General features: G+C 40.7%; 1 protein-coding gene across 9 annotated transcripts in view; it reads right to left on the bottom strand.

Moving 5' to 3' along the window:
- RC3H1 (ring finger and CCCH-type domains 1) overlaps nt 1-16,267 on the bottom strand; it is a 66,114-nt gene that overhangs the window by 14,036 nt on the left and 35,811 nt on the right. For 4 of the 9 annotated variants that reach the window (XM_037403618.1, XM_037403627.1, XM_037403620.1 and 1 more), the window contains exons 7-15: nt 15,964-16,096; nt 13,710-13,828; nt 11,622-11,734; nt 7,948-8,229; nt 7,421-7,638; nt 5,545-5,921; nt 4,233-4,364; nt 3,474-3,644; nt 79-289 (exon numbers count right to left, since the gene is read on the bottom strand). In XM_037403618.1, the coding sequence (XP_037259515.1) occupies nt 79-289; nt 3,474-3,644; nt 4,233-4,364; nt 5,545-5,921; nt 7,421-7,638; nt 7,948-8,229; nt 11,622-11,734; nt 13,710-13,828; nt 15,964-16,096 (1,756 nt within the window). The remainder of the gene's footprint in view (nt 1-78; nt 290-3,473; nt 3,645-4,232; nt 4,365-5,544; nt 5,922-7,420; nt 7,639-7,947; nt 8,230-11,621; nt 11,735-13,709; nt 13,829-15,963; nt 16,097-16,267) is intronic. The other 5 variants (XM_037403622.1, XM_037403623.1, XM_037403625.1 and 2 more) reach the window with 2 other exon arrangements.

Here is a 16,267-nt window from a genome sequence, read left to right as displayed (position 1 = left end):
TTTGACTTCCAGTTGTACTGCGCCATAGCACTAAAGGATACAGCAACAGCCAGGAAAATCCAAGAGCACACACTGTACCTGAAATGACCGATTTGGTGGTAGCTCCCTGAACAGCCATGGCCTGCATGGGACCAGAATTCTGGTACATCGCTTTGGAAGTACGAGAGATAGCCCCAAATCTCGACACAGTTGGTCGGTCTCCAAATGGAATGAGGTCATCATCACCAGTCTCTGCTGCTCTTCGCTGCATGTCTAATCGTTGGTCACGCATGGCTTTACTATCTATGTTCTAGACAAGACATGGAAAAGGCAGTCAAAAACTTACTCAGAAATGAACAAACCCACATTCCTTTTACAAGCTGGTACCAGTACAGTAAGTCTCTTTTGTATTCTCTATTCCCTTCATCCTTCAACTAGTCTTCCAATTCTTCAGTTTGTAACTCCACTGTTATACTGTTAACGAGACATCACTCCCAACTTCAGATGACAATTACTACCACCACTGTGAAACAGTTGCATAATTATTTACAAACAAATCCAAGAGAAGGGAGCAGCAGCAAAAGGAAATTAAGACAGAGGAAAGTCTAATGGGACAGAAGGGAAAAACCCCTCCAGAATCAAGTCAGACGAGATCAGCGGGCATCTCTGAGGAATACACTCCTCCTTCCAAAGTCCAAAAGAAATTTCTCTGAAGGCAAGTGTTAACAACCATATCATCTAACAGCTTAAGAGATGACTCAAAATGGGAATTACGCAGCACAGCACTTACTTGGGATGTCTGGTACATCTTTTCAGGCACATTTTTCATTAACTACTAGTACTGCTTGGAACATCACAGTTTCTAACTAAGCTTCAGACTCAAACACTTTAACGGGCTAGCATATAGATAAACAGATAAAATGTTCCCTCTCTACTCACAGACCTCTGTCAAGCAGTCACAAGGGAGATGATGTGCATAGAAAACAAGCTCGATTTAGCAGGGTAAGTCAATGTGATTTAACTTACTGAGAAGAAGAAACAAGACATTATCATAAAGATTTTTAACAAAGCTTTTCCTGAGATACAAGTTAGGCCAGTTACGGGAGAAGTCACCTGGAGTAACTTAAAAACACATGTCAAAGGGTTGGTTCCATGAATAAAAATTGATTTTAAGAAGGCTCCTCAACACAAAACAAAACAAATAAACCCCACCCCCAGAATAATCACCCCATCCAGATAAACACAAAACAGTGAAAAGAAATAAACAGATTTAAAAAAAAAAAACAAAAACAACCACACAAAAAAAAGGAAAAGCACTTAGTTAAATGAGAAGCTGTCTGTTGGCTGCCAGAGAATGTAACATGGTAAGAACTTACAAAACAGAGTTAAGACTGCTGAAGAAGTAAAACTGTAGCACAGTGCTGTGTACAATAAAAAGAACAAGGTAAGTGGGGCTACTACACAAAAAGGACAGACTGAAGGCTAAAAACTTCATTATGGTCCAAAATTAAAATGAAACTCTGCAAGCTTTCAGTGACGTTAAGGATTGCTAGAAACAGACACAATAAGATAACTAAGGGAGGAATAAAGGGGTGAAAATGGCAGTCACAACAGAGTTGGAAGCTAAACTCAAGAAGTGTAACATGTTGAAACTGGAACAGGCATTAGACACCATCTACTTTGGAATTCTAAAAAAATATTGTATCAACCTTGAGTCCATAGGATGACAGTACCAATTTAATTTATTTCCATATACTGAGTGGGGGGAAAGAACACAGTAGAGGTGCAATGCTATCTGCATAAAATCCAGCATTATGTGCTCTTAGATGATACTATTCTTATCCTTGAAAAAAGGAATCTCTTATGAGCAATTAAAAAAAGGAAGAATTAATTCACTCGCCATCTGCAGTAAAGGTCTCCTGAGAATTTTTTCCTGCGAGGAAACGAAAAATGAAGAGCAGCAAAGATCCTATTTGCTTTCTCTGAAAATTACCTCGGGGGCAGAAGAATGCTTTGTTTAGCAATGAAAAAGGAGGCTGCTTCTCCAAAACTCTATTACTTCTCTTAATTGAGTTCCAGTTTGTTTGCACAGTTTTTTAGCAGCAGGGATGAAAGACAAGAGCTGTTTGTTGGTTCCTGAACACTGCCACTTGGAAGCAATAACCTGATTCTGAGCCACCTTACTTCCCCAGGTCAAACGTGACAGCACTATAACTCAAGGCAAACACGCTGTGTAGGACAGAGAGCAAAAGGACATAAAAAACCCCAAAGCTGCAAAGAAACGCCTTTTCTTGCCCTGCTTTTTCTGAGAGAAAAGCCTCCTTTTTGCTCCCATTCACACAGTGCCTTTGAGGTCTTACAGGAAAGCAATTCAGTGGACAGAAACCAGATGCATTTAATTCCAATAAGGCAGATGGGAAACAGGGAAGCCTGCTTGTGCACAAAGAGAAGAAACTAGACAGAAAAATCCTATCATTTAGTTAAGTGGTTGCAATAGGTGAGCACCTGTCCACAGAAGATTGCTTCCCCCTCCCCTTATTGGCCAAAGAAGAGTCGCCATGACAGTGACAATATATAAACAAAAGATGATTGAACACTTTTGCAGATGGGAATTGAAGGAGAAAACCAGATCCATCTCTGTAAAAATGTCCCTCAGACTAAACAATCCTTTCTCTTGAAGACTTGAAAGTCTTCCTACTTGCGTGGGCTACCATGCTACATACCTACCTCTTGCTGTTGAGTGATGCTTAAATGTTAGGAAAAAAAGAACAGTGGTGGTATTTCAGAATCCTATTTCTTTTCTTCACATTCATGACTCCCAATAATGACACCCTAGTAGTCCCTTCTTTTTGCAACACTGACCTAGCAAAAAGGCAGCAGCAAAAGTAAGTTCAGAGTAAGACACCCATGGCTTCTGTGAAGGACTGAATGCGCACAGCATAGAGCTAGAAATTGCCCTCAAGAAGAATCAGCCTGGTATTATGACTACACCTCTCTCAAAAGCTTCATGCAAGTTTTGGGTATTCTCGTAGTCACAAATCACAGAGTCTCCTTCAAGTAAAGATGTTGTTAACAACAGTAACAATCACCTCAAAAGGAATTAATAGCACAAAGTTAAGTTACAACATCTCCCCCGACAGAAAAAAGTACAGATGGACACGTTTAATTAACAAACTGCCATTACATAGCAATTTCTGGATTTCAAGTTAAGTGTTAAGAATCATGGCAAAGTATCTCTTGCTATCCATGCCTTTAGAGCAGAGTGGTTAGCCTGCATCTCTACCCAGAGCTTTAAAGCAACTACACAGATGCAGGACTGTTGATAGCTGTGAAAACAAAGCACTCTGCACACTTGCAGATGCATTTGTTGACTGCAATGCACTTCTGAGCTTAAATACAGGCACTGCCAGCATACTGGAAAGCAAATGAAAAGAGTCCCTCCCAATCCACAGAAGAATCAGCTTTTCTTCTGTGCTCCCCTCATCCCTACATACCGCCATCTCCACACTCCTCGCTGCCACAACATCTTTGGGTTTTGCATCTTTGGTTCCAATGTAGGAGCCGATGGTGTCACAGGACCAGGGAGAGTACTGGCTGTAGTCATTTCCTTTGTATTTCCCAGCTACCTTCAGGTCTTCATCCAAGTACTGTACGAAAACAAAGATCTGGTTCTGTAAGTGAAGGGAAGAAGCAGCTTCACAGCCACCACTACTTATTTCAACAGCAATGAACTTGAAAAACACCACCAGGATTATTTTTTTTTTAATTAATACATCACCATTTGGAATTGGGCCAGAGCAAGCATGAAATACAAGAAATTCTGATCACCTGGCTACACTCCCAGTGCTGACTGTTCGCTTGGCCAGTATAGAAGTGGTATTTTGACCTTGGTTAAAACCCACAAACTTCTATCAAGCTGTTACTTAATTTTAAACATGTCAGAAGCAAACAAAGCAAAGTCCAGTAATGGTGAAGACTGACTATTTCAATTAATAATGGCTCAAAACTAACTCCCTTCATTGCACCAAAACCAGCTTAGGATCACTGGTAGATCCGGCAACCAACAGCCAATCAAGAAACTGGAGACTGCACTATCAGGGCTTCCCATCTGAAGCACAAAATCTACATCCCCCATCACTTGCCAACACTGCACCATTCCTATTTTTTTGTTGTCTTCACCTACTAGCACACAAAAACTCCGAAGCATTTTCTAAACATGAGAGCAAGTCACATTTTTGTCAAAATATGCTTACCTCCTCTGAATGAAAAGGATGAGGCAAGGTTGGTGAGGATGCAAAAGGAGGTGGAGAAATCACCTTCCTCTCTTCTAGTTGGGCCATGATCTCTTTTCTGCGTCGGTGAAGTTCATCCAGGCTGGGATGAGGCTGAAATGAAGACAGAAATACGTTACAAAGCTTCTGAAGCATTAATGCACGAAACTAGTAATTTCAAAAAGGTTGTTTACCCGAATAAAATACGATAACCATATACTGCAAAAAAGGAAAAATACAGCGAATAGACAGTATCATTAATGAAGTGATCATTACTTGTTATTATCCAGTCTATCTGTTAACTTTCATGTTTAATATAGGACACAGATGCTCCTACACTGGCCAGCGTTAGTGCAAGACATGCCAAAGGCAGGGATTGTTATTTGCCTACAACTGATTAGATCCTCAACTAACCCAGCATTTCTAACTTTTAAAATTACTAATCTTTAAGTCACTGGTAGCTCAACATGAACTCTGTGTTCCAGCTTCGCAAAGTTTCCCCTGGAACGTGTTCCAGTATGGCACATCCCCCTTGCAGTCATATGGGGGAAGTGTTGATAAGACACTGATGTTTTTAGTTATTGCTGGGTGATGTTTATACTAAACCAAGAACTTTTCAGTTCCTTGGGCCCTGCCAGCAAGAGGGCTGGAGGGGCACGGGAAATTGGGAGGGGACACAGCCAGGACAGGCAACCTGACCTAGCCAAAGAGGTATTTCATACCATATGACATGCTGAGTATATAAATTAGGGGAAGAAGGAGGGGAGGGACATTTGGCATGATGGCGTTTGTCTTCCCGAGTAACTGTTACGCGTGATGGAGCCCTGCTTTCCTGGGGGTGGCCAAACACCTGCCTGCCGATTAGAAGTAGTGAATGAATTCCTTGCTTTGCTTTCCTTGCATGCAGGGGTTTTGCTTTAGCTATTGAATTATTCTTATCTCAACCCTTGAGTTTTACATTCCTTTCCGATCCTCCTTCCCACCCCTCTGGGTCGGGGGAAGCGAGCAAGCGGCTGCATGGTGCTTGTTTCCCAGCTGGGGTTAAACCACGACAACTTCTACTTTGAGCACTAAGTAGCAACCCACTCTTTTACATATTAACATCATCACAGTTACAGAGTTGACCAGTAACTAAACAGCTTTCCAGATTCCGATCAGCTTCATCAAATATACCCCCTCCCTAAAGTTCAAACTTCTAATTCCTCACAAAACCCACCACTTCACTGCAAAAATATTCAAGTAGTTTATAGTTTCTCTCTCAAACAACTACAAACCCACCACATAAAAACCATACCCTGTGGCATGAAGGTCTGATCTGACCGAGATGCGGAGCCACTGGGCAATAACCCTCCGTTTGCTGGTATCTGTCTCTGGATTCAGGAACGTAGGATGGTACAGCTGCTTGTGGAATTTCAATGGGTACAGGGCTTCCTCGGACAATCTCCTCTCGCTGATACGGCTGGACAGGGGGATACACGCGACGGCTGTCATAGTGCGGTGGGTATATGGGTTGTCCCATGGGAGGATACTGCTGTGGCTGCGTGTACTGTGGGCTCACCACACGATCCTGAAGGTAGGGTGGGTAATGGTCTAAATAAGGTGGACCAGGTTCAGGAGCCGATGGAGGAGGTCGGACAAAGCGAGACATGGACTGAGTGGGATAGTAAACTCCTGAAATAAGGCAAGAGGAAAAAACACAAAAAGGATACAGAAAGTAATCATCGCAACCATCCACAAAAAAACCTGTTTCAAATACTCGAGTCTACAAGTATTGTGAAGAGAAGGGTGTAAATTAATTCACATTTGTTATTTTCCCTCACTGTAACTCGTATTTCTACTCAAAAATTAACCACAGAAAACCTTGAAAAAGCAAAAGCTGACCCAAAGCTCAAGTGACACGGTTCAACCATCTAAATGTGATCTCAGGAAGGTGTAAAAGGTATAGTAGCTGGAGAAGAGGTGGTGTGACTGAGCACACCACAGGTACCACAGAGGTGCTGCTAGCATACCAAATGGAAATAATGTCTCTGCAGATTGATAAGAATGCTTTTAGCTAGACAAGACCTAAAAAGTAAACTGAAGATTAGCCTGCGTATCTCTATTTTATGCAAGTAAAATTCTATTTGTCCCAAGGTATCAGAGCCACTGCCTGTGTTGGATTAACTATTATTTAAAGTTACCTAAAGAATTGTTCTACCTCTTGAAGAGTAGAAGGAAATTTCAGTACCGTGAATCACCAAAGACTTCCAACATCACACCTCTTAGTTACCTGACGCTTTTAGTAATCTGTCTGCGATCTCTGGATAATTTAAAAGCATGCATGAATATGAACACATGGTCAACACCACACACATCAAATTCTGTGGACAACCTCAGATCTTCATTTGCACACAATCAAATGTTAAGTTTTTTTCTCCTTCTTCAAAACGCTCTGTCACTTTCTCAAAAATGGTCTGTACCCCCAGCCCCCTTTCCTTTCTAGGTTTTTTTTTTTTTTTTCTCTTTCCGCTTCTTTTGGTCTTTCATTCTTATTTTTCTTTCATATTAACTTCACTTTGTATCATTTATCTCTCCAATCTTATGCTGCATAAGAATAGCTCCCTGTCTTTATATACAGCTATAAATTTTCCTTTTAATCCCCTTCAGTATTATCTTTCTCTGCTTGGTCTCGTAAAACTTTTCCTCTTAGTTCCTTTTTTTATGATGTTTTCTTTTTGCGCCCTGCCCTTCTCTAATTTCACTTGTCTCTACCCATACACATGCAGACATTTATGAAACACACACACTTTTCATTAAGGACGTAAGTATTTTCATCCCTCAAGCACAAACCCCTCTGCTGGTTAAAGTTTATTTCCATTCCCCCTGCCCCCCAACTCAAACTGAATTAAGGTTTACCATATTAGATCCTTGACCTAGCCCAGTCAGGAAAAACTGAAGAGAGGAGCATCTGCTACACTGGATGGATACCTCTGCTTTTGCTCGCATTAAAGTCCTCAGTCAAGACACAAAAAGCCTGTCAATTTCTATTTTATTATACCATCACCACATTAGTGCCTATACTCCATGCGATATGCAAGACAATTTCAACTTGGGGCTTAAGTAAACAGCAGAGTGGGAAGGAAGAATAACATCAGTACAAAGATGAAAGAGAGCTTGGTCTCAAAACCTACCTTGTTGGTAGGGTGCTGGCTCGAATGGTGGGGCAGCTCCTCTAGGATCTTGATAAAACATATCCGCTTGTGGAGTATTATACAACTGAGACCCCCGTGGTACCATTTGCAACTGCTTGGTGACAGACACTGAAGGCAGGTCTGTTGGAGCCCGAGGGGGTACAGGATGAGGGTTCACTGGCAAGGCAGAAATAGAGCTCTTGGGGACAGATTCCAGCCTAAAAAGCAGAAAGATGGCACTGCTCATTAAGGCCTGATATAGCACACTACTTAAAAACACTGTTCTTTGCCTATACTCCATGTTCTGAAGGCTTACATCACCTTCTCCAATTAAAATAAGCAAACGGGGAGAGTAAAGCAGTTTAAGAGTTTTAGCTTTAATTTTCTACTCTTTAATCACTTAAACTCAAAACCAAACCAAACAAAAAACAAACCCTGTTCCATTTCTTTTCTAGAGAATGGGTTTACTTTGTTTCTACTGCATATTTACACACATGACACTTGGAACAAGTTAGGAAGACCCGTACAAGTCAGGAGGAGATCCAGGGGCACTGCTACTCAGATGTTCCATCTTCCCTGGCTTCAGAGCAGTTTCATAACCGGAGTCAGTCCCTCGAGAAATAAGTTGCGTCACCGTGCTGCCTGTTGACACAATTCCATTTGGCAGAGCAGAAGCTTTTCTATTGGGCAAGTCCACTCCCCCTTCCTCCGAGAGGATAGCTCCTGAAGGCAGGCCCACCTCATTTAGCTGGCCCAGGGAGGCACTCAGGGGTCTTCTGGGAACCAGACGCTTGTTCATTTTACGGAATCTTCAGAAAAAGAAGCCACACAGGAAAAAATTGAAACAAGAAACTAAAAGGAATTGCATTTTCAAGATTTTGCAAACGCAGATGCTACCAAAAGTTTCAAATTTTAATTCAAGCTCCCTAAGGGCTTGCAAGAATATCTATTAGACTACAACTTCACTGCTGTCTGAACAGTTAATAGCAGTTTCAATCAGAAGAACAAGGATGGATTTTTAATGACAACTCCACCAAGAATTCACAGCTAAACCTCACGCAGCAAGTTTAAAGTCTTACTTCCTGTACATATATGCATTTCAACTGTACAGAAGAAAACCAAAACCAAACATCACACAAAATACTACCTATAGTAACAGAAGCTTCAGAATATAGACCACAGACTATTCAAGCCCATTTTATTCAGAGAAGAAAGTAACAGCAGAGAGTTAGTGACAAATAATGAGGATTCACTTGTGCATCATGTGGCCAATAATAAGCCAAGTCAAGTATTTATTTGCATGTGCTATCCTTTAAAGCAGTTTGTTAAGATTTATGTTACTATACTATACACAGCTTATACCATTTGTGTGGTTTGACAAATAGACTGCAGAGACAAAAACTCTGAACGTACTGTAATTCAAAAAAATGTAACTGCTTCCGACAACAGTCTGAACAAGCATGAACCTTTTAACTAATGTTCCACAAAAATCAGCAGACTTATGGCACTGGAGCACTGAAGAGAGCAAATTCCAGAGTTGAAAGTCCTCCACTAAACATCCTGCCGTTAGCTTAGACACCGGAATGCAAGTGGGAGGGTGTATTTGTAGGCCTGCGTGTTCCTGCTGTTTATATTGCAGAACAAGAGGCAATTTCTTCAACAGGGTTGAAGCCAACACTTTGATATCATACCTAACAAGCTAAGCGAGATGGTAACACAGCCTAGGAAGGTGCATGCATTATTGTAGCAAAAGGGGGCTGTTATACTCTATTGCTCAATCTTCAGATAGTCTTTGTATTTGCCCACATGCAACAGAATTAACAGCAATACTAGAAGCAAAATGTTCTTTTTTGGTTTTGTGGCTGTTTTGTTTTTTAGATATGACTGAGCATAGAGTCAGACAGTGTGATACCACTGTACAAATTTGAGCCGTTGATCTCTTAAGAGTTCATTGACTGTCTTCTAGCCACCTTCCTAACTCTCCCAATTTCCTGTCTGGATTAATCTTTGCCCACATAATCACACTATAAATTCAAGCTACAGCTGACAGTGGGCATCATTCAGAATGCATTAAAAGAGAGTAAACAAATTAGGCCATCGCCACAGTAGAAGCACTTGAGCAGGGGCAGACTACAGCTTTCTAAACATGCTGCTCAGAAGTTCTTCTGGCATCTCATGTCAGCTGGACACAAGAGGCAAGCCAAGTGAGCTTCCCAGGCTGAACTTTGGGTTTTACTTGGGCATCCTGCTCAATACCCAAACCAGTTGCTCCCTGAAAAGCAGCAGCAGGACACTGGGAAACCACTGCCGTGTTCTCCCTGCCAGTTACTTCTGGATGTCTGCCTCCCATCAGGTCCCCTGGAGGTACATTGTCCAATGGCTCCTGACTCTCTGAACGCTTGCACACTACTTTTAAGACAGGAGGACTGGCCATCCCCACCCATTCATCTAGAACACAAAAGAATGCTCAAGAGAGACAGGAGCACGTATATAAACACCTATTCAATCAAAGGTGACAGGAAGAGTTGATACAACACCCTCTCATGATAAAAATACTTAGAATAAAAGTAGTACTATGCTGCCCTCTGGATTGTTCTGAACAGGTTTATGAACCTTTGTTGCAGTCTCCACATGTGCAGGACACAAAAATAATCTAAAAAAGTTTCATATATGCCTATGTATACTGGGTCTTTGTCCCTTGTCCAGAGGGGAATGAGCTGCTGCTGTTCAAGCAAGTGCAGACTACAGTTTGCTATCTAAGGCTTTACTACACACTTCCCCATAATCCTCCTGCTAACTTAAAGCTACATGTAAGATACAGGAACTACATAACAATGGTAATGCATATTATTCATACTAAGCATTTTAAAAAGGAGTAACCCTAATGCAGTATCTACTCAAAGGAATTAAGCCAAGATAAAAGGTACAAGGAAGAATTTGAACTCAGAAGTCCCCCAGCCACCTACAGAAACCACTGTACCTTGAAACAGAACAACCACCCCATGACAACATTATTACCAAGACATACAAGTCAGTCTGGACAAAACAAGTCTCTTACATCTGCAAAGCTGACAAACAGCCCTTCTTGATACATACAGCTAGTTCAGAGATACTAATACTGACTCACCACTCTTGTTAACCATCCAAACCAGCACCACCAATCTCTATTTTCTTAACATCATGACGAAAGAGGAAAAACCCCAACTGCTTCTGCAGAACACAAGTATCAAAGTCCTATTCTCTGTTCATTTGAGTAACTGCCTTTGTCATTCTAACACCATGTGCTCTGTTATTTTTTTCTTCCTGTCTTGCCTATGCACCGCATGCTGGCTATACAGCCAATGAACTGCCATAATAATGTTTCAAGTTTTAGATTAAGGAAAATTAAAAAAGCTGCATAACATTTCCAAATCTTTGGCATTTTATTCTGATTGGAGAAAAAAACACCTCTTCTTTAAAAGACATTAACTATTTTAGCCTGAAAACCAAGTTTTATGTACTGTATAAATTATATTGTATTTTTTTCTTTCAACTCTTAAATAATCCATTTTACTTTAAAAAAAGTTAAGACAACCTTCAGAACAGCAGATAACTGGGTGCCCCCTCCTGATCTGTAATGCATGTAGCTTATTTACTGCAGGCTTTGTATGACCACCATCTTTTAACCCTTCAACAATAGCTTTAACCACTTTAAGGTTACTGCATGTGCAATCTGCCAAGAAGTTTCAAAGAATAACTGTTGCAGGAAAAAAACAAATTGCAATGATAATTTCTAGCTCTCTGGATAGCCCTAGCAGCACAGAAAAACAAGAGAACCCCTGCCATCTGGAGAACTGCCAGGAACCTAGCTGAATATAAAGGCAAGATGAGAAGTACACACAAATAAACGAGCATAATGGATGCAGACAGCATGTTTAGTCACACTTAAGAAATAAGAAAAACAGCCCACCTCCAAAGTCTCAAATAACACCCGTGTCAACATAAGACTTTCAGAGCTGCATTACTGCTGAACAAGGCAAAATATCCTGTATTTAAGAACAAACAATTCCAAAACTTGAGATGACTGCTAAGTTTTTCAAATTATTTCTTGCTAACATGACAGACAAGTGATATCAAGGAATGAGTACAGGAGGCACGCATGACTCACGTGTAAGACAAAACAGAGACTGGACCCATTTCTGCTATAAGAGGTAACACTTACTTTTCTAGCTCCTCCTGTGAATGTGCAAAGGTGCAGCTGGCCCCTCGGGGGCATCCTCCTCTCTGTTTCATGTCTCTGCACATGTATGTCTTGTACTTGCTGTGTTGAGGAGGCTGACAAGGTTAGAGACACCACGTGAGATACCTGAAGACAAGTACGCTTAACCAAGAGCTGAACATACCCCTCTATTAAAAGGCCCAATGTTTGACTGTTAACAACTCCTTCAATTTAAATGTTCCAGAAGTACCTACTGTGAAATAAATGACTGGAGCAGTATTGGTATTTGGTTCTTCAGAACTACTGGATTCAGGAATTAATATTTTGACAACTAAGTCACTATCAGGTTTTTAAAACATTGTTATCTGAATTCCTTACTGAAGCTTGATTGGAACACAGCTGTATGTTTCAGGCCACAGTTAAGTGGACAAAACTGATACAGGCTGAAAAAATTATCATGCTTAACCAGAAATCACCAGATATTCATCAAACTTTGTGGTAGATTGAAAGTTTAGTCAATTATTTCTCCCTTGATTTCTCTTAGCTCAAAATGGCACTTGATGAAATCCAACTCTCATAGACAAAGGGATACTCAAGACCCCTTTTAGCCCACTTTGGACTAAAAATCTCTTCACCATCTATAATAATTATTTCAGTCAATCGCTGAGAATGCAATCTTACTCCTACACACATCAGCAGGGTATGGGTTGTCTTCTGTATTTTTCTTAGTTAAGTTTCCCAAGAAACAATTTACTGCAATCTTACTGTCTGCATATACACCCATGTGCCAGTCTCTCTAAATAAATTTTGACAGAAGGCCAGAGGTGGTCTCAAAGACATTTAGGTTCCTACAGTTTTTAAGGCAGAATTACATCAGTGGCAGAAATACTTTATCAGAGCTCCCACTGAGGGAAAAGGTCTGTAAAATAAACTTTTGCTTCCTGAAAAACAGCCAAAAGATGTAAATCTGTAAGAAGCCACCTGCAAACTGATTATTTTTATAATTTTTTTTTTGTCATCTACTGCAGTGAAAAAAAAGGATTTAGGCAGGGTGCACGTAAGCTGCACAGCCTTCTGCTGGCCACTGCTGCCAGCCAGCAGTACTCTGCCCAATGATCAGCAGATGTCCCCTTTCTCACTTGGGAGGCTCTGAGTTCCCTTCCAAGCAGCACAGCATGTACCAGGTCTAGGCGATGGTCTCACCAGAACAAAAACCCTCACTGTTTTTCCCACCACGATTCCACTTGTGTATTCCTACTGCTTTTCTTTCTGCTGGTAGCAGTGCTCATTAAGCTTCGCAATGAATGCAAAAAAGGTAGAACAGCAGAAATAATTCACTTCAATTTTGCCTCTTTTTTTTTTGTTTTTGGCAGAGATAATCTTTCTACTAGTTCTGCTCCCCAAACCAGCTCTCCAAAAGGATAAGTGCCAAAGCAAGGGAGGGGGTGGGGAACTGCGTGACAGGCAGCTCTGTCTTGCAGCAGCAGCTAGCATTTGTATCAACTTAGCTATAATACAAAATGAGATCAAAGGAACATGTGGTAAGATAACTATGAGGTAAGCTAATTATGTATGTGACAACATCATTTTCTTTCAGATACAAAAAAAGTTTCAGGAATGTGAATTGCATCTTTATATGATGTTACCCCAAATCTTCAAACTTTACAGACCACTAAGTACAGGTATAAGAATAATTCATTAACACAGAGCCATCTGGCTGAAATATGTCCCGTTAAAACAAACCCAAGAAAATTCACACAGATGATAGTGCCAGGCACCCCGACCTCTCTTCCCCACCCTCTAGTCAGGAGGGTTGTTTATTCATTTCCCTAAACTTGCAGCACAATCAGACTGTTTTCACCCTAGTGAGCTGTGCAAATTAATGCCACAGGTATAGGGGGGCGTGAGGCGTAGTGATTTGGGTTTTTTCCTTTCTTGTTCGTTTCTTTTTTGATAAATATGTCACAGCAGTGATGTTTTCCATCAGCTCTTTGTCAAAGCAAATCTCCTCCAGGTGACATTAGTAAACCTCTACTATTAGGTACTGCCAATAAAATTTAGGGGTAAGCACTTAAATTATTTGGCTTTTACCTGTTGCTGATCTGTTCCTTTCTTGCTGTGATTCTGGATATAATCAACCAAGCCGTGAACCACAGTCCTCACAGCAACTAGTCCGTTTTCCAACTGTTCCCATGTCGGAGGTGGAGCATCTATTGCATTGACAGCAAACAGAATATAAAAAGAAAGATCAGAAGGAGTCTTCCAAAACCAGGTATGGAGAAACCATCAGTATTGCAAAACTTCACCAGACAACTGAAGAGTTTTTATCAGAAATGTGTTATTAGATAAAAGCATTCAGCACCTTAATTCAAGGGAAAAGCACCACTTAAAGAATAAAGCTACCTATAGACTCAAGATTAAACCACACAAAATACCAAACGAGCCAGCAAGACTAGTATTAACACGTCAAATTATTTCCTTTTACCAGAATCTCCACATATCACAAGAACTCCAGAGTAAATGCATTGTACAAATTCCGCATGTAATTAAAAAAAAAAAAAAAAAAAAATCAGGCTGAAAATCTCTCTTCACATTCAGACCCCAGTAGGTAAAATCATTCTGTACAAATACCATCACTGGCCTAGATCACACAGACACAGTCACTGAACAGCAACAGAAATTGCTGCTTCTCAGATGGAAAAATGTCACAAGGCGCATCTATGTATCAGAACACCCTCTAACAGAGCAATGTGAATAAACTCTACAGTCGCAATTCTATAGGGGCACTTGTTTCTTCTAGCCAATTTCCTTTTCTAATTGTTTAATCCATTCCAGCAGATGACACTCCCACCACGTGCCTACACACCCTGCTGTAAAACAGAAGACCTCAAAGTGCCTTTCAAGATCTTGGCATAATTACATTCTATTCTGCTCGCAAGGACTACACTTCCAGAGGAACCTCAATGTACCTATAGAACAACAGGGAAGCAACTCAACAGCACAGAAGAGAAGCATCAAGATCAGACTCACCTACTGAAACTGATTAAGACTACTAGCAATTCCACTTTCCATATCAGCCTTTGGCTAACAAATTTGCAGTACACACAGAGTTTTGTCCCTGACTTGTTACAGCATGAAAGATTTGGGAAGAAAGCACTGCATCTCCTTTATCTGTAAAGTACAACTGGTCCCCATTTGAGAGGTAACTATTTGCTTGAACAAACAAATTGGTAACTAAAAATTTTTACCTCCCGAAACCAAAGTTTAGGTCTTCACAGCATTTTGATATTGATTTTGATAATACTAATAGGTATAAAACAAAACTTCAGCCACAGCACTCTGTTCTGTCCCTTCCCTTCTCCCTCAGGCAGTCCATCCTCACAGTGCCGCTTTTTCAACAATTTCCATTTTTCTCTCCTGTCAACAACGTAAGATTATTTCCCAGTTATACTCTTTCCAACTATCGTCCCCTTCCCCGACTGTCCTTCACACCTTTGCAGAACTACGCATGAACAAGGAAAATACTGAATTCCCTAGCATAACAAACCTTTCTTGCCTAGACTGATTTTTTCCCAGCTTCTGTCTAATCAATCCATCAAAACTGTACTTTAGAATCCAAAACTGTTTACACAGAAGGTGCCTTATGATTTAACGCTGCCTCTGAGAGTCTTCCAAGTGAAATGTCTGCAGGCTAGAGACCTCAGATCAAAAACTAATACACAGAATTTCTAGAACAAAGAAAAAGACATCCTATTTTTAGATAAGTTAATAGAAGTCCTTAATTTGGTGTTTTCTTGACTACTTTCCCTACTTGTTCACAAATTATTTCCTCTGGTGAAGGACTGGAGAGAAAGATCCCAGTGACAGCTAAGGCTCTGCATTAAGCACAGTGGTTCTAGCAATCTTCCTGTTGCTTTGCAAATCTGATTTCAAATGGCAGCACATGTACTAAAAAAGGGGAAAATAAGGAAGCCAAGACTGCTGCCACTCCCCCTGGTAGCATTGCCCAATATCAAGTACACACCATGTCACCTCGCAAGATTGTATGTATTCAACATCCTCATCCATGCTCATGCAGAGCAGTCAAACAAGGAAGCTCTCTTCAGAGAAGCGGTGAAATTATTCCTGCCATACTTTTGAATCTTTTTTAGCTTCAAAATAGTTTAGTTCCTCACAAAGATTACTACCGTTCCCAGGCTGATTATGAATATCACTCAAGAATCTTAAGTTTATGAGTTAGAAGACGTTCCTTGCATTTGATGAACAGCTTTCAATCCTTCAACAGGGCTAAGCTCCTCTTTGTAAACTGTAAGTCAAAGGTTTTTATAAAACATCTAAAACTTACCTGGACTGGGATCAATGTTTGCCAGGAGCTCTAGGTGAGGTCGAAGACGATTCAGGTTAGCTGGATCTCCGGTCCTCTGAAGAGCAATAGTTAGTTCCTGAACACTCTGCGCAAATGAGGCTGGGGTCTGCAACTTAAAAAAATTATTATAATTAACTTTCTACAGGCAAAGCAATCCTCATGGTTTCTGAAGGTTGGTCCACAGGCTCACAAGAGCAGTCTTCCAAAACTGGAATAAAATGCTTTTCACACAAGCCCATTTCAGTCAGTACCTTCTATTAAATTCTTTCTCTGGCATATGAAC

Source organism: Falco rusticolus, chromosome 11, assembly GCF_015220075.1.
Source record: "Falco rusticolus isolate bFalRus1 chromosome 11, bFalRus1.pri, whole genome shotgun sequence".
In the NCBI taxonomy this organism is placed as follows: Eukaryota; Metazoa; Chordata; class Aves; order Falconiformes; family Falconidae; genus Falco; species Falco rusticolus.
Note: the sequence above shows the minus strand (reverse complement) of the source record. Positions and strands in the feature narration are given on the sequence as shown.